At 42.9% G+C, this 22,820-nt stretch overlaps 5 protein-coding genes across 5 annotated transcripts in view; 3 read left to right on the forward strand and 2 right to left on the reverse strand.

The window, feature by feature from the left end:
* Positions 1–2,440: 2,440 nt before the first annotated feature.
* dnajb1a (DnaJ heat shock protein family (Hsp40) member B1a) lies at positions 2,441–6,079 on the forward strand. Its single transcript, XM_070923329.1, has 3 exons — positions 2,441–2,654; positions 3,604–4,187; positions 4,279–6,079. Exons 1-3 carry the CDS (start codon positions 2,444–2,446, stop codon positions 4,507–4,509), a joined length of 1,026 nt encoding a protein of 341 aa, XP_070779430.1. The 5' UTR covers positions 2,441–2,443; the 3' UTR covers positions 4,510–6,079.
* A 2,640-nt stretch (positions 6,080–8,719) lies between these two features.
* gipc1 (GIPC PDZ domain containing family, member 1) lies at positions 8,720–11,506 on the forward strand. The gene is made up of 6 exons (XM_070923384.1): positions 8,720–9,095; positions 9,207–9,392; positions 9,515–9,695; positions 10,327–10,439; positions 10,531–10,612; positions 10,702–11,506. Exons 1-6 carry the CDS (start codon positions 8,796–8,798, stop codon positions 10,851–10,853), a joined length of 1,014 nt encoding a protein of 337 aa, XP_070779485.1. The 5' UTR covers positions 8,720–8,795; the 3' UTR covers positions 10,854–11,506.
* A 1,518-nt stretch (positions 11,507–13,024) lies between these two features.
* On the forward strand, positions 13,025–17,267 carry LOC139300288 (E3 ubiquitin-protein ligase TRIM39-like). The gene is made up of 6 exons (XM_070923327.1): positions 13,025–13,655; positions 13,912–14,007; positions 14,689–14,919; positions 15,005–15,027; positions 15,124–15,242; positions 15,388–17,267. Exons 1-6 carry the CDS (start codon positions 13,122–13,124, stop codon positions 15,945–15,947), a joined length of 1,563 nt encoding a protein of 520 aa, XP_070779428.1. The 5' UTR covers positions 13,025–13,121; the 3' UTR covers positions 15,948–17,267.
* Positions 16,066–18,664, reverse strand: LOC139300289 (C-signal-like). The gene is made up of 6 exons (XM_070923328.1): positions 18,472–18,664; positions 18,170–18,224; positions 17,884–18,071; positions 17,582–17,743; positions 17,349–17,459; positions 16,066–16,248 (listed from the first exon to the last, which is right to left on the reverse strand). The coding sequence occupies exons 1-6, from the start codon at positions 18,613–18,615 to the stop codon at positions 16,135–16,137; spliced, it is 774 nt and encodes a 257-aa protein (XP_070779429.1). The 5' UTR covers positions 18,616–18,664; the 3' UTR covers positions 16,066–16,134.
* Positions 18,665–20,855: 2,191 nt separating this feature from the next.
* The window catches only part of kcnt2b (potassium sodium-activated channel subfamily T member 2b), a 33,531-nt gene continuing 31,566 nt past the window's right edge, over positions 20,856–22,820 (reverse strand). The window contains exons 28-30 of the mRNA XM_070923326.1: positions 21,995–22,340; positions 21,086–21,170; positions 20,856–20,973 (exon numbers count right to left, since the gene is read on the reverse strand). Coding sequence (XP_070779427.1) covers positions 20,856–20,973; positions 21,086–21,170; positions 21,995–22,340 — 549 coding nt within the window. The remainder of the gene's footprint in view (positions 20,974–21,085; positions 21,171–21,994; positions 22,341–22,820) is intronic.

Raw genomic sequence — 22,820 nt, forward strand, 5'->3', positions numbered from 1 at the left:
ATCCACAGCGCGCCATTTGCAAGGCTAAATATAAGTTGCCTGATTTGCTCTGCACCAGCTTGGTAACCTTGGGAAGCCACATACAGCCCTACCCAGTGACAAATGCCAATGTGCTCATTAGACCTATAAGACACATCTCCTGTGTGCTCTGCTCCTCGCTTGGTCACACAGTGTAGGGCCCATTAAAAGCCTGATCCACGGGATGAAAGACCTCCACATGCCAACACATCCCCCCTCCCCCAGACCACCTGTGTGGCTGGTATTCTTTTCTCTGTCTGACCTCCAGAACAAAGACAAACATGTTTATTTCAGGGCCTGTGTGCTTCAAGGTTTGCATGCTGAATGAGCAACATTGTTTCTAAAATACCTCAAGGAGGTTTGTGGTGGGAGGAGGGTGAAGAAAAAGCTGATTGGGAGAAGATCAAAGATGCCTTGCACAGGGTCAACTCATCACCACACATATCTATATTCTAAGGTCTATTTATAACCGGTAGGAGCAGTCCAAGCCAGCAGCAGAGCAGCGGTATCACTGTTTGCATTCCAAGTTCATTTTTGAAGCTTGTATTAGAAAAACCCCTGTGTCAAACCTAATCCTTTCTTATTCTGATGACAACAAGAAATGGGGAAAAACAATCTCAAGTACATGCTGAACTGGACCTACTTCTTTTCCAAAGATGGTAACACTTAAATCTGAGGTGAGATGAATGCTATAACATTGGACTCTATGGGATCACTGATACTCAGAGCGTCGTGATAAGAGGAACATCATGTTTACATTATCACATTATTTACAATATATTTATGAGTTACCCGAAGATACATCAAAATACCATTTATTTTTAATGTAATTGAAGATTTGACATTAAAAGAAGAAGTTTGGGAGGACTTTTGTAAATGTGCTATCTTCCATAATGACTCTAATCTCTTAATTTGCTTTGGGAATACTTTTTTAAAATTTGAATGGCATGCAATGAGGATAAAAAAAATTTAGATTCATATACTGTTACTTCATCAATTAAACTGAGCCTTTGTTTTCCTTTCTGTGAACTGCAGCTGGAGGACACAGTGACAGCAACACTTGTACGTCTCTGAAGCTTTTTGTTGAATCTGTGTCAGAAAGCTTTTGATTTTTACCACATGCAAATTTTGGAGTGTGTAGGTCTGATTAAATAGAAGATAATTGCCAACTGCAGCACTTGTACACCTCTTGAGCCAGGAAACAGGATGGTGAAATCGTTGCAGAGCCCAAACACTCTGGACATAACTTATTTCAACTTGTCCCCTCTGGTAGGCGCTACAGAGCATTTTACAACCAGTGAACAACTAGACACAAGGATCGCTGAAAATCCATTTACTAAACAGATTGTATATTCTGTATATCAATGAACTACCTCTGTATATATATTAACTATTACATTAGCCACAATATTTATTCCTGCACACCTTGCACTGGTCTGTCTGGTTCTTGTCCACTGTTGTTGTGTATATATCTATTTTCATACCTACTTGCTTGTACATAATAGCTGTATGTTTGTTTGCTAATCTCTGTTTAGCTTTGTTGTCATCCGTCTATATTTCCTCCAGTGTACTTGATCTTGTCGCTGTGTAAATGTACTGAGAGCTAGAGTCAAATTACTTACAACATACACACAGTTGCCAGAGGTGTTTGCAATATAACCTTCATGAAGGTAGGATTTACTGCAGGGCTGTTGTATGGGAATGTGATCATTTTAGCTAGGTGTACCTCATAAACTGCCAGCTGCCAGCTAAATAAAAAAAAAAGAAAACTGTAAATAAATATATACTATAAAGAATCCCAAACATGTATTAATGATTTGATGCCTGCGCATGTGTACTCAAATAAAAAAAAAGACCAAAAGGGCCTATGGATGATGCAAAAAGTAATTGACTTATTCCAGAAACCCAAGCAAGACCAATTTCACTTGGAACAGCTGCTGTTCACATACAACAGTGTATGTGTCTCTGCCTTTTCATTTAAAGTCAGATCTGTCCGCTTTTTGGCGTTTGCTGCGGCTCAAGCGAAACCGGAAGTTGTTGGGAGTGAATCCTCTCGGCTCGGTAATGATGACACACATCAGCTGCATCAGCTTCTTCCAGAAGTTTCCTCGCACGGTTTTCAGCTCGGCGGCAACACACGGACGCTCCTGCATGTACACGTTGTTTTAAGTTGCGTGGTTTAAGTTAAATGACACATTTTCTGCTTGTGTCAGTGAAGAGTAGAAAGTTGTCAACGGACTGTGACAAGTGAGGGAAGCTAACCTTGACAGTTAGCTAGCAAGCTATCGTCCGCAGCAGTGACGGCGGCGGCGGCGGCGGCGGAGCCTCTTAACCTGGCCCGCACACGGGACATGCTGGCTGTGAAACTGACGTATCTGCGCGACATGTCTTTATGAAGTGGAAGAAGAGACCAGAAGTCATTGTAATGGGGAAAGATTACTATAAAGTGCTCGGAATAGCCAAAGGTGCCTCCGAAGATGAGATAAAAAAGGCGTACAGAAAACAGGCCCTGCGCTATCATCCTGACAAGAACAAGTCTCCCGGAGCAGAAGACAAATTCAAGGAGATTGCTGAAGCCTATGATGTCCTCAGTGATGCCAAGAAAAAGGACATTTATGATCGCTTTGGAGAAGAAGGTAACTGAACTCCTCTTCCCCTCAACTTGCATGTGTTTTTTGCAGTTTGTACTTTTTTTTTCATGCAGCTCCTGATGTTGCTGTAATATTGCAGCATTTTGCACTTTCTGGTTCTGTCAAGATGTAGTTGATGCATCCTCCTAACCGGTCATTGCTGTTTCTGGCATCTTTCTACACACCAATAACCAGACAATGAATATGAGAGAGTGTGTGTGCGCACAATAGGTTCAGCCGGAGAACTTACTGGAAACAGCGAGTTCTTGCCTGTCCTGCCAGTCTGACACTGGAATGATAATTGTGGTTTAACCAGTTTAAAAACATGCACACGTGCCTTTAGGCTGTGATGTTACTATCTATATTGTTATGATGCAGGGACAGAGACAAAATCTGACTTTTAGGCCTTAAAAAGCTGCATTTATACACGAACTAGAGCAGCATGATCATTATTAGTCTGCAGCTAATGAATACTTTCATCCTCAGATTATTCTCTGGATTTTTGTGGAGATTAATAATTTACAGGAAAAATTAAACATAGGTGAGCGCGTTAATATGAGCATTTGTTAAGTTCTAACTTGAAACCAGCAATGTTTTGGTGTTTTTACTTGACTGATGACAAAAATTGATCAATCTATTCACTTTTTTCCACTTTCATTATTATCATTATTCGCTAAGCTAAAAGCTTCAGTGATTATGATAATTCTCTGTCTGCAGATACTTATTTTCTACTGGAGATTTAAGAGTTTAAAAGGCCTGATAACCTGATGTCATCTGATATCTAAATAATCTGAATCTGGTTATTAGAGAATTGGTGACACGGTCTCAAACCCTCATCTGACATGCAGTTTCTTGTTACTTATATGTGGATATTGATATCTTCATGTTTGTACATCAATTAAACTGTATTCCCTTCTGTGCTCTGAATATTTGTCCACGTCTTCTTCCTCTTTAGGATTAAAGGGTTCAACTGGTTGTGGAGGTGGAGGACACAGCGGTTCAACCTACAACTACACCTTCCACGGAGACCCTCATGCAATGTTCGCCGAGTTCTTCGGTGGCCGCAGCCCCTTCGACCATTTCTTCCCTCAAAATGGGGAGGACGACATGGACATCAACGACCCCTTTGGAGCATTCGGCATGGGGAGAATGGGCGGCATGGGCGGGTTTCACAGGTCCTTTAAATCCCACCCAGGAGGCCATCACAGGGCGCACGAGAAGAAGAAGGACCCGCCCGTGGTGCACGAGCTGAAGGTGAGCCTGGAGGAGGTCTTCTCCGGTTGCACCAAAAAGATGAAGATTTCCCGCAAGAGACTGAACCCGGACGGCTGCACCATGCGGAACGAGGACAAGATCTTATCAGTGGACATCAAGCGCGGCTGGAAGGAGGGGACAAAAATCACCTTTCCCAAGGAGGGAGATGAAACTCCCGCCAACATTCCTGCAGACGTGGTGTTCGTAGTTAAAGATAAGCCCCACCCGGTGTTCAGGAGAGAGGGCTCGGATATAATTTATCCCGCAAAAATATCACTCAGAGACGTAAGTGAGCCCTGACGTCACAAAATAAAAGATGCTGTTTAGCTGAACATGAGAGGCTGTGTACTCACTGTGTTTTCCGTCCTCCCTCCAGGCGCTGTGTGGATGCACAGTCAACGCCCCGACCCTGGATGGCCGGACCATCACTGTGACCTCCAGAGACGTTGTCAAACCGGGAATGAAAAAGCGCATCGCCGGTGAAGGGCTCCCTCTCTCCAAGTGTCCTGAAAAGAGGGGGGACATGATCTTAGACTTCACAGTAAAGTTCCCCGATAAACTGGGCCAAAGCACTCGAGATGCACTCAAGCAGGTCCTTCCGCCGTGACCTGAAATGACAAAAAGTTTAAGTCAACATTTCCTGTGACGATTGAGGCTCAGGGCAGATTTGGTTTCCAGCTGAAGTTTAATTTGACCATCTGAACACCAAATCCATATTCTTACCCAGTGTGCAGTCAGTTTAATGAGCGTCAGGCTGACAGAGCAGCTGACTTCACGTTTTCGTTTGAGTAACAGTGTTAAGTAACGGCTTGCCACACATTCATGGAGGAAAAGTAAATAGAAAGTATATAATGTGTATATAGATAGATAACCGTGCAAGGTGGGAAGTGATGGTTTGGCTGCAAGAAGGAGAAACCAGTGTTTTGGGGGGGGTTTTGCACCACTTGAAAATGTAATTTAGTAAATGAGGATTTTTGGGAGTAGCACGCAGCCAGCTAATTAACAATACCTCAGGTGCAGTGATGCATGCTCGAACGTAGCTGCAACTACATTACTCACCAGGACGTGATTCTGGTTGCCGACAGATCAAATCGAGGCTGAAACACAGAGCGTGGACCCTGAGAAACAGGGATGTGCACTGATCCAGATCCACAAATACTGACTTTATGAAGCTGATCAGCACCGATCAACGAGAAAAACACTTTTCTTTGTCAATTCAGTGTTTCGTCTACACTCATAGTCACAGCGGGCCGGTAGGAAGAGACATGAAGTTACATATCTGAGTTTAGGGATCAGAAGAGAAATAAAATCTCTGATGTTTAAGAAGGCACATCTTGCAAAATGTTTACTTTTACAATATCTTGTTTGTCTGGGAGCTTATTACTTACATAACATGTTTGTGGGAAGACTTTTTGTGCCAAATAATTGTCCTTATGTAATTATAATATGTGTGTGTGTCTACGTTGAGAGCATGTGTGTGTCCTGTCATGTGTGACTGACAAACTACTAAAACCTTAAAGCTATTTACTTCATTCGTACCCTGTGAGGACGCCCAGCGTACAGTGTGTGTGATACTTCTCTTCCTCCTCGTCTGATGCGACTCTCCGGTCGATTCAACTGCTTATTTAATCTGAAGCCAGTTGTTTTATTTTATATTCATGGTATAAACCTGGTGCATCAGGCTAAATATTGCAGAGACTGAGATGTGACTTCAAGGCCTGCAGAATATATTTTTGTTCGATTATTCTCACATATCATGTCGTACCCGACAGAATTCGCTCCAAGATGTACAGAATCTGGAAGTACGTAGTCTCAAAAAAACTATTGAACTCTGTCACATTTGGCCCCGTGCACCTTTGTCTGTAGGGATGATGGACGTTAGTAAATCAGTTGGTTCACTTTCACATTTTATTAGTTTTGGTGTTGCCTGCTGGAGTTTTGAGTTTCTAATTGACACAAACGTGGTTTAACATGAATGTAGAGATGTGTAATCTCTCTTAAGTGTAACTTGCAAACATTTTCCCTTTTTTGTTCACGTTGTTTTGAAATTCCTCAGGTTGGGATTCAAGATATTTTGATTTTTAACAACAAAGCTTTTATGAATTGATAATGTTTAAGAGATCTTTCCTATGCTGTGATGACTTGCATTTCCACATTAAAAGATAGTGGCAAAACAATTGTGGCCTACATGTTTTAGTTATTGAGGACATCTTAGCAAATTTAATTTAAATGCCTGAAATGTGTCTCCACAGTAGACCTTAATCAATACACTGTTTGTCTTTATGGATCAGTAAACACATTTGAAGAGTCTGACGTACCAATAATGAAACATAAAAGCTGAAATAATATGAAAAGGATGTTGAACAGAACTAACAATACAACAAAGGCCATTAAAAGTGATTATTCTATTAATAGAGCAAATTTCATGGTGGTCAGCTTGTTAGACTTCTCTTACTTACTATCTAGAGAAAAGATTTGACAGTAGAAGATTCAAGAAAAAATGTCAGTTTTTCTTCATGTCTACAATATATATATATTTAAACTTAAGTTGCATAAGGGTGAGATTGAAAGTTAATTAACTTTGTCTGTGTTGTATGCAACATAGTCTTATATCAAAATGTGATGCCTTTTAACAACATATTTTCACCCATCTGCTGTAGTGTACGCTCAACATCAACATTTGAACAATATCAAGTAAACGGTGGGTGAAATATCTCTACCGAAAACGACGACGTTTAACTTGAATTATTGTGATTATTACAAACAGCAACACTAGTACAATACAATATTATGATTAAAGAGTAATGCATACTGGTTATCATCATGTTTATTACTAGTTACGTTTGAAGCAATATCTATATTAATAATGTACACTTTGCTGTCCGCAATTTGTGCAGACCATCCCACCTATCTCCAACCCTCCGACCTCATTGGACAATTTCCTAACAACAGAGATGGTGACATATATCTTTACTTAACTTATACAACGTGAACAAAGCTTTAAAAATATATCATATTTGTCTGTTTTATCTTTTACAAGAAGAGCACTTCCTTTGCCATTTCCAAATAACAAATTAATTGAAATTTAAGCGTCTTCTTTTGCAAGGTACATTAGTAGCTGTGTTTACAACAGTCGTGTTTATACACTGCCCTCTAGTGGACACGGTGAGTTACTACATGCATTCTGCTTTTTATATTATTTTGAAGGTTTAACCGGAAGTATCGCTATGCTATTGTGTCTCACTTTACACTAGTGTCGTTGTAATTACTCACTTCGGCCACCAGAGGACCGGAAAGCCCGTGATTGTAACTACACGCATGACTTTGTCAAAACTAAATAGACGTACGAGAAGAGAGAAATACAGCAGGTTATATATAATAAACCTCGTATCGTTTTTCTCTTTGATGAAAAATAGATTCCAACAGTTGTGATATGCACTAACTCGCTGATTACCTTACAGTAAAATCATTATTTTCTTTCTTTCCCTCTACTGGCCACAGTGAGTAACGTCATTTCTAACACATATAACATAGTAATACTTCCGGTTCCAACCTTCAAAATAAAACTCTTACAGTAGATAGAGGTGTAGTGACGCACCGAGACGACCAGAGGGCATTGCAGACTCACAACTATCAACGCTGTCTTGGCAAGCATCAACTCTATCAAGTGTTAATGCAGGCATTACATGCTAATGTGAACATGTTTAAAAATAGAACTTTCAAAATTGACAGGAGAGGTTCTTACTCCGCGGTTTATGCCTCTAATGTAGTTAATGATAATACTTGTAACTGTTGACCAACACCTGGTAAAACGGGTGAAAAAGCTCCTCTAATTAATTGAAAAGTAACGTAAAACAGTACTCATGACTCATATTTCCCCCTCTTTATCGTTTTGCTGAAACACGAAGTACACACTTTAGAACAATTGTTCCACTGGGAAGTTGGGGTGTACGAGGAAACCTGAAGGCGTCATTGTTCCACCCCTGCTGGGCTGGCTGAGAGCTAAATCTACAGCAGCATACCGACACACAGATACTGTACTTACCCCACAATCTGCCCCGACCAGGTCAACCTGTCAGGAGCAGATCCGCAAAAGATACTGGACTTTCTCTGCAAGCGTAACCTTATTGTTTGACAACTCAGAGCAGCACTGTTAGCAGGCTAAGCTAGCAGGAAGAGCTAACGGCAGTTAGCTAAAACTCCTGCTCCGGTAAGAATGACTGGCCTGCCATGTTTACTCCCTTCTGTTCAGTCAGCGATCATGGTGAGGCTAGCTAACTAACCTCAGCTGTTAATTTATTACCGAGGGGGATTAACAGTCACTGATTTAACTAGCTTCCGTTATTAGTAGCAACATGCTAAGTTGCTAGCTACCTGAGAGTTGTCAGTGTTTGTGTTGTTAGAAGTGAAAGATATTAGGAATATGTGCCTCACAGCTAGCAGCTAACATTAGCTCTATCTGAAGTCCTGACTGTCCGAGGTATAACGGCAGATAGGAGTCATTGAAACATGTCTTTAATGATAACCAACACTATATACTCCTTTGAGATGTAATGGCTCTGCTGGTATAATGGAGGTGTCACTGCTTTGGTAAATTAAAGAGTTTCTGTCTCTGTCTTACAGCTGAAGACCACCCACTGCAGGCTGCTGGACTTGACAGATCCAGCTATGTAAACTGCTCTAATGTGTGGATTTGTAAATCCATACAGCACCTGGTTAAGACAGCTTTCAAGCTGTTCTGGAGGACCATACAACCACTGTGACGTAAACCTCCAACAGACCTGTAGCTGATTTGGCTGAACAGGTGTATGTTGGCCTGGACCGTAGCATAACTCCCCAGAAGCAGCCTCCTCCCCTCCCCTCCCTTCCCTCTGCTCTCCCTGCAGGACTACTATGCCTCTGGGTTTGGGAAGACGGAAGAAGGCGTCCCCGTTGGTCGAGAACGAGGAAGCGGAGCCTATCCGCGCGGGTCTCAATGTGGCAGGCATGGATGGCCTGGATGGAGGTGTTGTCGGGCTGGGGGAAGGTGCCACCTCTGAAGGTCTGCCTCCTCCACCCAGCAGCATGCGACCTCGCCTCATCTTCCACACGCAGCTCGCTCACGGCAGCCCCACAGGCCGTATCGAGGGCTTCAGCAACGTGCGGGAGCTCTATGCCAAGATTGGTGAGGCCTTCGGGATACCACCGTCTGAGGTGAGTCATTCTGCTGATCGTGATGAGTGTGAGGATGAGTAGGTTTGCTTCACATCACCAGGGGGGAAAGCACTACGGTAAATCTTACTTGATTGATGTGTCCTTCCACAGGTTATGTTTTGCACACTGAACACTCACAAGGTGGACATGGATAAACTGTTGGGAGGTCAGATTGGACTAGAGGACTTTATTTTTGCCCACATTAAAGGACAGCGGAAGGAAATCGAGGTGTTCAAAGGAGAGGATGCACTAGGGTTGACCATCACTGATAATGGAGCTGGCTATGCCTTCATCAAGGTGGGAAATGTTAAAATGACGAAGAAAATTGATTTCTTTTGTCTGAAGGACCCACAGGAACTATGTTAGGGAATAATTGCTGCACAGTTTTGCATTATTTACTTGTGTTTCGTTGTTTTCAGAGAATCCGCGAGGGGAGCGTCATCCACCAGATCCAGGTCATCAACGTGGGCGATATGATCGAGTCCATCAATGGCCATCGCCTGATTGGCTGTCGACACTATGAGGTTGCCAAGATGCTGAAGGAGCTGCCCAAAGGGAAGGAGTTCACCATCAAGCTGGTGGAGCCTCTCAAGGCCTTTGGTAGGTGTGGAGTCATCTGAGAGACGGGCTTAATTGTGATATTTGTCAGTTTTAGTTCCACAATCTCAGACGAGCAAACATGCTCCTCAACTTCTTCTTCTTCTGCTTTCTCTTGATGATAACTCAGCACACACCGACTTATTGTCACATGTGGCTATGAAAGCAGTAATTAAGTTTCAGTCGCTGTACTACATGTTTTTTACACTGTATTGTGGTTCACAGTGTTGCTCCCACATTTGTAGTTGATAATAAAATCTTATTTCATAAAATGAATAGACACAAGCCTGACTTAATGAAACAAGTGCCCTTGCAGCACATATTAAGCATAGTGTGGCATATTAAGCTGTTTGAGTTCACTTTGGGTCCATTTTCTTCAGTTAGGAAGTGAAACAGGATCATACACGTCCAAACAAACTGTATTTACTGACTCATAGCTGAAGCACTAATCATCAGAAACGGGCAGTGAGAGCAAACTGACATTGAGTTTGTCTAAAAAGGAGGTCTTGTGGGGTAAGAAGTGTACCAGGAGGTGGTGTTCAGCACTGGAAAAGCTGGAGAATAACAGTTGGAAATCAGGATTTTTAGGTGTGTGCAAAGTTTTTAGGGATCTCTGTTTAATCATTGTGTGTAGATATGATCAGCCAGCGGTCTGGAGGGTCCAGGTCTGCATCGGGGGTGCAGCTGGGGACCGGCAGAGGGACTCTGCGACTGCGCTCTAAAGGTCCTGCTACTGTGGAGGAGCTGGTGAGTGTCTTTACAACACTTGTGGACTAATAACATGCTCCTATATTGTTTGGAAAATGGAAAAGAGTCTGAGTGTTGGATTTCTCTCCAGCCTTCTGCGTTTGAGGAAAAGGCCATCGAGAAGGTGGATGACCTGCTTGAGAGCTACATGGGCATCAGAGACAGCGAGCTGGGTATGTGCGTTGGTTGTTAAAGGTGTCCGTTGTGTCACTTCCTGTTTTGTGTTCACTAAATGTTCTCTGACCTCCCTCCGTCTCTTCAGCGGCCACCATGGTGGAGCTGGGAAAGGACAAGAAGAACCCGGACGAGTTTGCTGAGGCTTTAGATGAAACCCTGGGAGACTTCGCCTTCCCAGATGAGTTTGTTTTCGACGTCTGGGGTGCCATCGGCGACGCTAAGGTCGGGCGAGTGTAACCATGGAAACTAACGGAGCAGAACAGCCTGTGTGTGCAGCGACACCCACAACATTCAGCACTACTAGGAAACACAACACTACCGTCATGAGTTTGTTTTTATTCCAGTGTATACTCCTACTATTTTAAATGTAGAGCCCTTTGTGGGAGACTCCGCCTAGACAAAGAGGATGATGCGAGTTAACGGGAGAGGAAGGTGACTGTGATGACTTCCCAAGTGCTTTTATTTGTCTTCCGGCATTTTCCAGAAACTACAAGCACGCTGATGAGCATTCACCCTTTTGGCTGTGTCACATGACCCCCCCCCCCCTCGCATGTCGTTGTTGTAGTTGATGGCAGTGGATCAAGTACAGCTCAAGTCTCTTAATATGGGAGAAATGAAAGACAGCAGCTAACACAAAGTAAATCTTTGACACTTAGCAAAAAAAAAAAGAAAATGTGATATTTTTTCCCCCCACATTGCTCTGTGTTGCACTGCGCTGAAAACCAACAACAGAAGTGAACAGAGACTGCACTGCACCTCACCTGGTGAGCGACACAGTTACTGGCATTGGCCCCCCTGAGTGACAGTGTCGTCCTGAACCACTCGATGTTACTGTTTCTGGATCAGTTTTACAAGCATGTGCTGTTATATTTTTATCTTCATAATGAATTCTGCTGGTTTTATGTTCTTTTTTTTGGTAAAAGAAAAACTTGTAGTTGCAAAAAAAAGTAAAGTGTAGCTCACTGAGTTAAAGATCAGTGGTGTTTGTTCACCGTTAACACACTCCATGCTGTAATGAACTGCAGCACGTTCCAGTCTTACTTTCATACATTTGACAGTGTTACAGAAAATTAATGCACCTTTTTTAAATGAAGGTCATTAGATGAGAAGGAGAAGTCGGTTTCCAGGTTTGTGGATTGTGTTGACTTATTTTTTTATAGCTAGTGTTTTTTATATAAAGTGATGTGACGTCTATTTTAAAACCAGGTTTGTGTAACAGATGAAGACTTTTGATGTTGCGTTGCGACTACTTTATTGTTTTGAAGCATTACAGAAGGCAGTATTAAAGAAGAGAGAGTCATGAGACGGAGTAGTTGTGTAGAAAAGGAATCTGTAAAGAACAAAATGCCTTTCATTTCATGCATTTTATACGTTTTGTTTTGTTAGAAGTATGCATTCTGGTGCACAGTGCTGAAAAATCAAGTATCCTGTCATTGGGAGCAGAATGATACCAAACTTCTTCCATTGCGTGTCGCAGCGACTTCTGTTGTTAAGAGAGAGGAAAAAAAAACAGGCAATGCTGCACCGACCACTCAGCGTAGGTAAACACGTGTCTTAAAAAACTTTTTGTGGTGTTAACCTCTTCAGTCTATTCACCTATATGAAGCTATTTTGTAGTTTTGTTTCCTTCTTCAGAGTTAATGAATATATAAATTGGTTATGTAATGAAACTGATGCTAGAACACTGTAACACTGAGAAGAACACGTTATTTTGATGGCTTTGTATTACACTGTTGTCAATGTCCAATTATAATGCAATAATAACATCAACATGGCAGTTTTTTTTTCTCCTTCTGTTTGGTCTTTTCCTAAACACAACACTGGGAATACATTCAGGTTATACAACACTGTGCTGTGACCTGCTGGAGTGTTTTCCAACATTCACAGAAACCATCGCTGGGCGGGTGTGTGTGTTTGTGTTTCTTCTCACTCTTGTGTCCTCCTGAAATATACATGACATTTAAACTAGACAGTGACAGAATCACTTTGAGTGTCTGCAGGCCGTCAGAGGTAATGTAATAAAATACTCTTTGGTAAACTGGATAGTACTGGGGAAGCTCAGCGGGGTCACCTCCAGGCCTCACGTTTTAAATCAAGGGAACTCTGCCCCACTTCAACACTACATACCTTCTTTTACAGTATGCTTAGACTAATATCAACTATGTCCTATACTGTCTGCATTTGCTGGTCTTTTCACTCAAAAATAGACCAAAAACTGCCTTTCACTTTCTTGCATTTCTCTATGAAGAAGAAAAACATGCCTTTTGGCTCAGCTGGAGTCTGCCCTGTTACATAGATGAGGGGTGATGACATGTCCTTTATTTACTAGAAGTGAAGTAAACCTGTTCTTCAAGTCCCTGTTGATCTATAACCCTGGTTGCTCATAAACTGGGTCCAGGTTACTCTGTGGACTCAGAGAGCAGCACGTCTTCTTCGTAACAGTGGACTTTCTGTAACAAAACAACCACAGCTATAAAAGCAGCCCCTCACCAACAGGAACCTGCCATGGCGCTGCGCCCGCGTGCTTCCTCTCAGCCTGGAAAACTTTCCTTCTTCCAGAGTCCCAAGGTGGCTTCGGCCCTTCGACCGCGGGCCGTCTCCTCACGGTCAGGCTCTATGCTGGAAGAGGAGCTGTCTTGTCCCGTCTGCTGCGAGATCTTCAAGGACCCTGTGGTGCTCAAGTGCAGCCACAGCTTCTGCCGAGCCTGTCTGCAGCAGTTCTGGAACAAGAAGAAGGCCCGGCGCGAGTGTCCCATCTGCAGGAGGAAGTGCTCCCTGACGGAGCCCACGGTCAGCCTGGCGCTGAAGAACGTGGCCGACACCTTCCTGAGGGAGCAGGAGCGCAAGACGGCCACAGCTGGGACAGGAGCAGGGGGGGAGCAAGCAGGGCTGGTGGAGGTGAACTGCATCACACACGGGGAAGTCCTCAAGCTCTTCTGTCTGGATGACTCTGAAGTCCTCTGCTGTGTGTGTCACACCTCCAAGAAACACCAGGGACACCGAGTGTGTCCCTTGGAAGAGGGAGCTCAGGACCTGAAGGTAATGTGTTCTTGTGTAGCTGCAGTTTGTTGTTATTTAAACAGACTACATGTTTTCAATCATCAGTGGAAATGCACTCAAGGCTTAACGCATTGTTTTTAAGCACTTTTTCCACATCAGATAAAGTAGTAGCTGTGCAAAGTCAGGAACATCAGTTACATTTCCCATCTCAGGATTATTTTCAGCTTCCATATTTGATTGTAGGATGCATGTTGTCTCACGCTTGTTTGACACTTTCTCTACCCTCACCCTTCAGGCAGAGATGAAGCAGGAGCTGATTCCTCTGAAGAAACACCTGCGAAGCCTGTATGAAGCCAAGCAGGAGTGTGATGACACAACTGTGCACATCAAGGTATCAATAAACACAGCATTTCACTAAACACTAGAGGACCAGCATGACTGCTGCCGTGACTGTGACTGAAGTTGAGCGACGCACTGTTAGTGTGTAAACATATCGGCCAAGGTGTCAGGGGAGCCACCTAGTTTGTTTTCAGATTGGGACGTAATGTTTTAAGGCAGAGCGGTCAGAGCTACAGTATTTGTAATTTACTGTTTGCCTCAAAAATAAAAACACAAAGTTAGCAATTTGACTCTTAATTTCTCTAACTCTCTTAAAGGTTTTTGTATCAGGATTGTTTGCTAAACTCGAGCACTAGAGCAGCCCTATAATATAGTATATTTTAAAGGGATACTGGACTGATATCGTGGCAAAACTCGGAAAAGGAGATTAAATCCAACAGGTATATCATAGTGATGCTTTTAGAGATAGCAAATACAGGACATGAGGAAACTGCACGGTCATAATAGGGTGTTTTGGTGATTTTCTTTTTGTTTTATGGCCAGGGAATACATTTAATCTACAAATTATCAGGGGCGCTCTCTTTTCAAGATGTACACAGGTGAGTTAAATCTAACTGAAGGTAATTATCCCATTTTGAATTATGGGGATCCCCAAGGAGAGGATGTAGATAAACAGAGGCTGATAAGTACACCACAGACCACAACAACAGACCCTCATTTCCACGTGTGCTAGAACCAGACTCAGGCCACAGAAAAGCAGATCAAAGAGGAGTTTGAGCAGCTGCGGCAGTTTCTGCAAAGGGAAGAGACGGCTCGACTGGGTGCCCTGCAGCAGGAAGACGAGGAGAAGAAAGAGCTGGTGAAGAAGAAGTCAGAGAGCATCACCAGCGGTATCCTCACCTTCTCCCACGCTATCATTGCCATCGAGAATGAGATTGCTTCCAGTGATGCTCTCTTCCTTAAAGTAAGAGGGTTTTCTTTCTACATTTTTCTCTCTGAATTCATCTGAACGTGCAGACAGTTTGTAACACTCTCTCTTTTGATTTCAGAATTATAACATCATAAAGAAAAGGTACATTTTCTAATCTTCTGCAACTGTTTAGACCGGATTCAGCTCACTAGTTGTTCAGTATTGGTTGATTCTTGGGTGTGATTTCTTTCCTCGCAGAGCACAGATACCACAGAAGGAGCCAGGAAAAGTGTCTGGTGCTCTTATAAATGTGGCCAAGCATGTCAGTTCCATCAAGTACCAGGTGTGGGAGAAGATGGTGGAGCTGGTTCAGTACAGTAAGCACTCGCTTGGCTCTTGTGTGTGACGTTTGTTATCATGTAAAGTCTCATTTTGTCATCTGTAGTTTGACCCTGAGGACCAGTGTGCTGTCAATATGTTTTTAATCATGCAGGCGTGTCTGTTTTTGTCCTTCCCTTTCAGCACCTATCACCCTGGACCCCAACACTGCCTACTCCTGGTTGTCCCTCTCCGCAGACCTGACCAGTGTCGGCAACGGTGGATCCCTCCAGAAGCTCCCGGATAATCCTGAACGTTTCGGCCACTTTGTGTTCGTGCTGGGCTCAGAGGGCTTCACCTCGGGCCGCCACGCCTGGGAGGTGGAGGTGGGTGACAAGGCGGACTGGATGCTCGGGGTGGTCAAGGAGTCCATAGACAGGAAAGGCCGCATCTCGGGCTGTCCTGAGGGTGGCTTTTGGATGATCTCACACTACGAGGGTGAGTACTCGGCCATGACGAGGCCCAGCACCCCGCTGCATCTGGAGGGAGAGCTGACCCGAGTCAGGGTACAGCTGGACTTCGACACCGGAGAGGTGACCTTCTCCAACCCCATCAGCATGACACCCATCTACACCTTCACCGACTTCTTCACTCAGAAGATGTACCCCTTCTTCTGCCCCGGAGCCAACATCAATGGAAATAACCCCAACCCACTTAAGATCTGCCCCGCCAAGGTGGCCGTGTGGAACAGTGCGACATGGTGATTTTGAGGACATGAGTTAATTTAAAATGTAAGAAATTACCCAAACGTGAATCAGATTTAAGCAGATGATGTTAGTGTGTAAAATCACCACGATACAAGCAAAGTAATTATATCAAGTATTGGTTTATTTCACTTGGGTTCATTGAGTGATTGATGCAGTGTATGAAGCACAAAGTGGATGTTTAAAGCTACCAGGGGATGGTCTTGCCCTTATAATCCAGGAAGGCTCCGTTCTGCTTCTCAGTCAGAGAAGCCATCACGCTCAGCATCCCCTGCACACTCTCCGGAGCATCAATCTCTCCCTGGTGGTCGGAAACACACAGTTAACGTGAAGGAGGTCAGTTATCCTCATAGTTAAGAAAAATAAAATGTTTCTACCCACAAACCAGTTCACAGTGCATTCACACTAAGAGGCAATATGTTTTTCCTCAATTGTGACACAGAAATGTTAGTCAGTCAGTGTTAACAGTAAAAATGTTCATACTATTTTCATATAAACTGTCATATGTGATTTTGATGTCACTCTGTGTTGGCAAGTGGAAGCATGGAGGACGGCTGCAACCATGTGGGTCCAGTTCACTTCAGGGACAGTAATATTTAGCAGAAATGTTTAACATGATGCATTGATACAAAGCATATATAAAAAGAGATTTTTGAGTGAGAGAGAGATTGTGAGTGCCAAGAAATTGCAAAGTTAAAAGGCTTCAAACTAACTCTGAATAAGTTAGTTTGAAGCCTAATAAGCTAATAATAATAAGCTAAATAATAAGCTAATAATAAGCTAAATGTTGTAAAATGTCAATTTTACCTATGACACACTGGATGACAAGTTTAATCCAAGTGGCCTTAAACTTTAATGTCTATACTTCTGCATGAGCATCCCTCAAAGTTACTTCACAAAGATTAGGTGGTGAATTGGATTTGAATCTGTAAAACACAACTTTAATATAGCTTTATGAATGCGATTATGGTGAGTAATGAGCTGAAGTTCATTATGTGTTTCGTAACACAAGTATTTGTCTAACTTGTCTTTGGTATTGTTCTTCTGGATTAATAAAGGTCACTTGTTCAGGCTGGTGTCAGATATTGGACGCATTGGGAGTGTGAACACACAACCTAAATCCTGCAATGCAAATTAAGCCTACATTGTAAAAAGTTGTCTGTCGTCTACTACTAATAACTCCTGTAGTTGTTTCTTTGCTATTTTCAGAAACCACCCAATGAGTACATTAGCACTCAAAACTATGATGTGAGTAATGTGAAATCATATAACATGATGTTAATATTGTGCTTCTCAATGAATAAAGTAAACCATCATTCAGAGCTGATTCCTCTGTTTCCTCTATATTGTTTCATTGTGTCCTCTATGACTAGATTGGTGAGGTGAAAACTGCTGACTCACCTCCTCTCCACCCATGTCAGTGCGCACCCAGCCAGGGTGCAGCACAGAAAACAGGATCTCATCCTTCTTCAGCTCCTCTGCAGCACACATTGTCAGCATGTTCAGACCTGCCTGAGAGGAGAAGAGAGGGAGGATGTGACAGAACAAAATGAACAACGGCAGAGAAATTGAGGTGAACAGTTCCACTCCATGAATGTAAGATGAAGCCTTTTAGTAGCAGGTCACAGTGTTACCTTGCTGATGCGGTAGGAGGCGGCAGGGAAGAAGGAGTATGACTCTTTCAAAGCTTCTATCGAACCCAGAAGTGAGGAGATGCCGATGACGGCTGCCTTTCTGCTGGACATCCCAGGCATCTTACTGGCCGTCGCTGCTGCACGAAGGTGAGGCAGGAGCTCCTAAAGATGACCACCAGCAAGAAAGTCAGCAAGAGGAAACAGAAAACAATATGCAGCAGGATGGCACCACCCGATTTCCTTCTTTTAAATTTAAAAAATGCTGTGTTTCAGACATGACACTTGATCTTCCTCTCCTTTACCTTAATGATGATCATAGGGCCCATGACATTGGTGTTGAAGCTATTCTGCATGTCCTCAGGACTGGATTCCTGCAGGGTGCCTTTGGCCAGGAACCCTGCGTTGTTAACCAGCAGATTGAGACCCCCCCTCCCAACCAGAGAGCCCACCTGCTGGGCGCACTGTTTTATGCTACAAAGGTCAGTGGCGTCTGACAGAGAGAGAAAGAAAGGTGGTCAACAGCAGATAAATATCACAAGGGCTATTCACAGAGGCAAGGCCAGTGCATGCGCGTATAACATCTTGTACCCAGTCGCATGATGGAGATGATGTTAGGATGCTTCTTTGCCAGCGTTTGCAAGGCCTGTAAATACACAGAGAAGACAAGTTCAGAATTCAGAAGACGAATCCAGCACACAGTTCATCACATGGACTCACTTTTATCTACATATGATTCTTGCTTCTACTCAGCTGCATCAATCACTGCAACTTTGTGGTTGGCAAAATCATTTTTTGTTAATGTCAAGTTTTTCTGTCCATAATTTAGGGAGTAGAAATACACTCATTTGTTGAGGAGCTCAATGAGACACAGAGGAAGTGAAGACTCTCACCTCAGCCCTGGGTCCATCGGGGTCCCTGCAACAGGCAAACAGCTTTCTCACTGGATGGGGGGCCTCCAGCATTTGCTTAACCATCTCCAGGCCCAGGCCTCGGTTGGCTCCTGTGATAAGCACGCTGACTGGCTGCGCCGCCATTTCCTCTGCCTCAGTTTGCACAGTTCTCCTTCTGAGCTCTTATATTATGCCTTTGCTGAATGCTTTGTCTTGAGCCTGGCCACACCCACGTTCTCATAATCATTGTATGTGTGTGTCTGTGTGTTTATATTCAAGCCTTTGCTCCACCTCGAAATTTGTGCAATTCACTGTGACAAGTCAGGCATATGTAGGGCTTGGTTCACATACTGATAAGATGAAGATGTGGTGAGGTTTAAACGTGCTAGATGAAGAGAATGAGTGTAGTTCATGTTTGGCAAAGCAACACAAACAGCAAATGACTTCCTGAACATAAAGGTCCAGTGGGCTGACCCCTAGTTAAAAACACACTCTACATTTTGCCCTCACAGACTTACCCAACAGAATACACATGAGTCATGCTAGGCTTTGATCATTTAAGTCATGTGGATGCATGAACGAACTGATGTAACACATGTTGTACACTGTGGTCTTTGTTGAGCTTGGGGACGTTACAGTAGATGAATTAGAGCCATTCAGTGTGAATCATACAGTGTTATGTAGAAATAGCTCAGGAATGACACATAAAACCCATCAGACAATCAAGTGACTCATTTAGAAATAAAAGATAATGAGAGTACTTTGATGTCAAGTGGTTTTACATGCTACTAAAGTTATGAATCTGAGTGAAATCGTTGTAGCTGCACAAACTGACACCAAAAACAGCAATAAAGCAATGACAAGCTATAATGACTGACTTTAATATATACATATTTCCATCTGTTATAATGGCACTAAAGCTACAGCAGTGGTGTTGGCAGGGATGCCGGTTAGCATTCCCGCCACATGGCTGCACCATTTCTGTGCGAAATGGCACACTCAGAGTTTCTGACAAAAGATTCACAGAGGCTTGCAAATCCTTGATATACAAACGGCATAAATGTCCACCCTAACAAGTGATTTACTTCAATATGACAGATATAAATCTCATGTTTCTTTTAACAACTGAAAATCTTTGAAATAAGGTAGACTAGGCTGAAAAAACAAGCAGAATGATCTCACTCTACTGGCACATTTTTCAGAGAAATTAGATTTTTGTTTCTGGCTGAAAACCAAATTATATTATAGATTTCAATTCTCAATTAGCAAACTAAATACTTGAAAAGTGGATATTTATTGCAGTGTACAATAAATACAGAAAATATCTCATTGTAAAGCTTATAAAACTGAGAGATGAACAACACCTCACTGACATATTATAAGCTTCACAAAGGTAGTATTTACTGCGGGGCTATTGTACTGAGTGGCATTATATTATGGTATATGTTCCTGTTATTTTGCCCATCCCTTGCATCTCTAACATGCATGTCAGCAAAAAGCAAGCTGGTGGCTGGACGGCTCACACCGACTGACAGAAGCAGAGAGAAGCGGCGGGACTTTAAGAACAGGCAAAGGATAAACTTCTGAGAGAACTGAAGACAGTAACATACTTCAGACAGCAGTGTGACTGAATGCCCTGCACTGATGACGCATGCTGGCTGTCTACATATGTCCATCATTGAGACTCGTGCTCTTTGGATTCCTCCGCTGCTGGTGAGCGTAAAACGAATGTGTGCGTTTGACTGTGTGAGCAACAGGTAAAAAGTTTCAAAAAGGCTTTATGAAGACCAAAAAAAAAAAAAAATAATAAAACCTCACAGGGTGTGTGCACTGTTGTGACTAAGCACTTTGAAATACCTCAAACAACATTAAGTGTGACAAAACACACCTACGACAGAGAGAAGGACACACACACACAAAAAAAACCCATCCCTCGACTTTCATTTGGCAGCAGATTCCTTTGGCTGTCCAGATAAAATTGGCAGTGTCTTGCTCTTGATCCGTAAGTATACACACACACTCATTCACACACTAGCACATACATACAGTACACACACACACATACACACTGCACATACATGATGCAGTACATAACATGCACATACACAGATAAATACATACAGTTTTTCATTAAATGCACTTCTGTGTCCACAGCTCTCCGCTTTGAAAGTAGGAAGGTGCATAAATAAAACATTCCCATCGTTACAGAAAAGGTCCATGCACGTCCGGCACCTCTGAGCTCGCGGAGACTGAATGTGGAGAGAATACGAGGGCCGAGTGCTGTCTGGCTGCATCCCTTTCTATCTCACCATTTCTTGATTGTGTTGTTGTTCTTCCTCTCTCTGGCAGTGTTTTGACAGTGTATTTGTCTTTTTATTTGTCTCTCACAGATGGGTGCTGTCCTGCGTATCAAACCTGTGGCTCTCTGAGATCCCGGCGCTGCACTTCCTGCTGCTTCCCTGATTGGGAACCAGAGAGAGGGGGTCTGGTCTGATCAGGTACCTACAGATGGGGCACAGACAGGGGCAACAAAATAGAATCCTGTTATATTTGTGGTTTTCACGCTGTGTTCATGTGACAGTGCTATCAGTTATATGTGGCGTTGTGTACTCACACAACATCGTGCAGCTCCAGTCTGGTGTCTGGAGACGGGTTGATGAGGATATAGGACAGTCTGTTCCCTTGGTCTGTCATCCCATCTGACACAGGAAGAAAAGAGGTGAGTGAGGCAGGAAATAAAGTAGGAACAGGATATACAGCAGGCTGCGAACATCTGTACACACAGAACGTTACTATGAGTCACAAGACAGGAAGACGTGTTTAAATAAAAATGGACACAAGCGGGAAACATAGAGAGTAACAGACAGGGGTGGAAGAAGTATTTAAAGCACCAGTACAACAATGTATAAATACTTTATTACAGGTAAAAGTCCTGCATTCAAAATCCCAATTAATTAAAAGTAGTCCCGTGTGAGTTATATGCAAATATATATGACATAGATTTTTAATACTGATGCATTTTATTGAGGTTTTTGTGAAGTTTTAACAACTTTATATACACTTAGGTCGTTTAGTTCAGTAGTTCCCAAAATTGGGGTCAGGCCCCTTCAAAGGGTCCCAATATCAATCTGAGGGGTGGTGAGATGATTAATGGGGAAGGAAAGAAGAAAAAACACATATTTATATATTTTGTTCTTTAATTTTCCCTGATATTGAATCATTTTAACTCTTGATGTCTGAAACTTTACTATATTTTTGTAAGGGGTCACAAGCCAAGAAAGGTTTGTAACCACTGGTTTAAGTTTAACATATTTGTATTTATGTAAATCTTGATATGCAAAGTAACTAGTGTCTATAGCTTTAGTGGAACAAGGAACATGTAAAAGTACAATATTTGGATTGGAGTAGAAGTATATGGCATGAACCAAATTACAGTTATGTACAAGTACCTCAAAATTGTACTTAAACCTGCACTTGAGATCAGGAGCAGAACACTTTCTTACACAAACTGATATAGACTTACTGAATCCAGTCGGAGAAAGGCCCAAGTGTTTCATCCTCGTTCGCACCAGGGCGTTGAGTTCTTGCCTCTCTGAGCGCCGGAACAGGGTCAGTCTCTGCTGGCTGATCCTCTCCGCCGCGTTGCCCGGACCCCCCTTGGCCGCGCTGGAGCCCCGACCACCCTTCCTGCTCAGCCGCCGCGCCCACTGCATGCTCTTCCTCCTGAGCAGAGGGTGGTCTGAGGAGTGGGAAGAGGTGGAGACAGGCTCCGAGGAGGTGGAGTTGCGATGAGCACCGGTCCGGGACAACAGGGGCTCCCTGGGTTCTCTGGTGTCCTCGTAGTCTTCCACTGTGATGGATACCTGGGACTGTGACATGCAAACAGAACCACATATTCACACACTCACATTCACACACCTTTAATTTCCTTATGCAGCATTATCAACCTTTTATCACACTGATTTTATTAAATCAGTTCTTCACTGATTGCTGATTTCCCAAGATTAAGAGGAATTAATACTTTCTTATCACACTAGAAATGAAAGATACATAAAATGAATAATCCAACGTTCTTAAGGATCCAACTTGAAAACGTCATCAGTCTCGTTTCCAGAAAATTGTCAATTGTCACTGCATAATGTGTAATATGTAGATTTCTTTCAGACTGTGCAAATTGGATTTTTGTTTTTATTGACATGTTTGTCGCACAAGATGAACACACATGTCAAAACTAAGAACACTTAATTCTGGGGAATTGAACAAACCTTTTGACCTTTTCTCTCTTCCCCTACTATCAGTAGGGTTTAAGAATTTTGTTTGTTCCTCTTTTGTATAGTGGGATGCAATGA

The sequence above is a fragment of the Enoplosus armatus genome, chromosome 17, assembly GCF_043641665.1.
Source record: "Enoplosus armatus isolate fEnoArm2 chromosome 17, fEnoArm2.hap1, whole genome shotgun sequence".
Lineage (NCBI taxonomy): Eukaryota > Metazoa > Chordata > Actinopteri > Centrarchiformes > Enoplosidae > Enoplosus > Enoplosus armatus.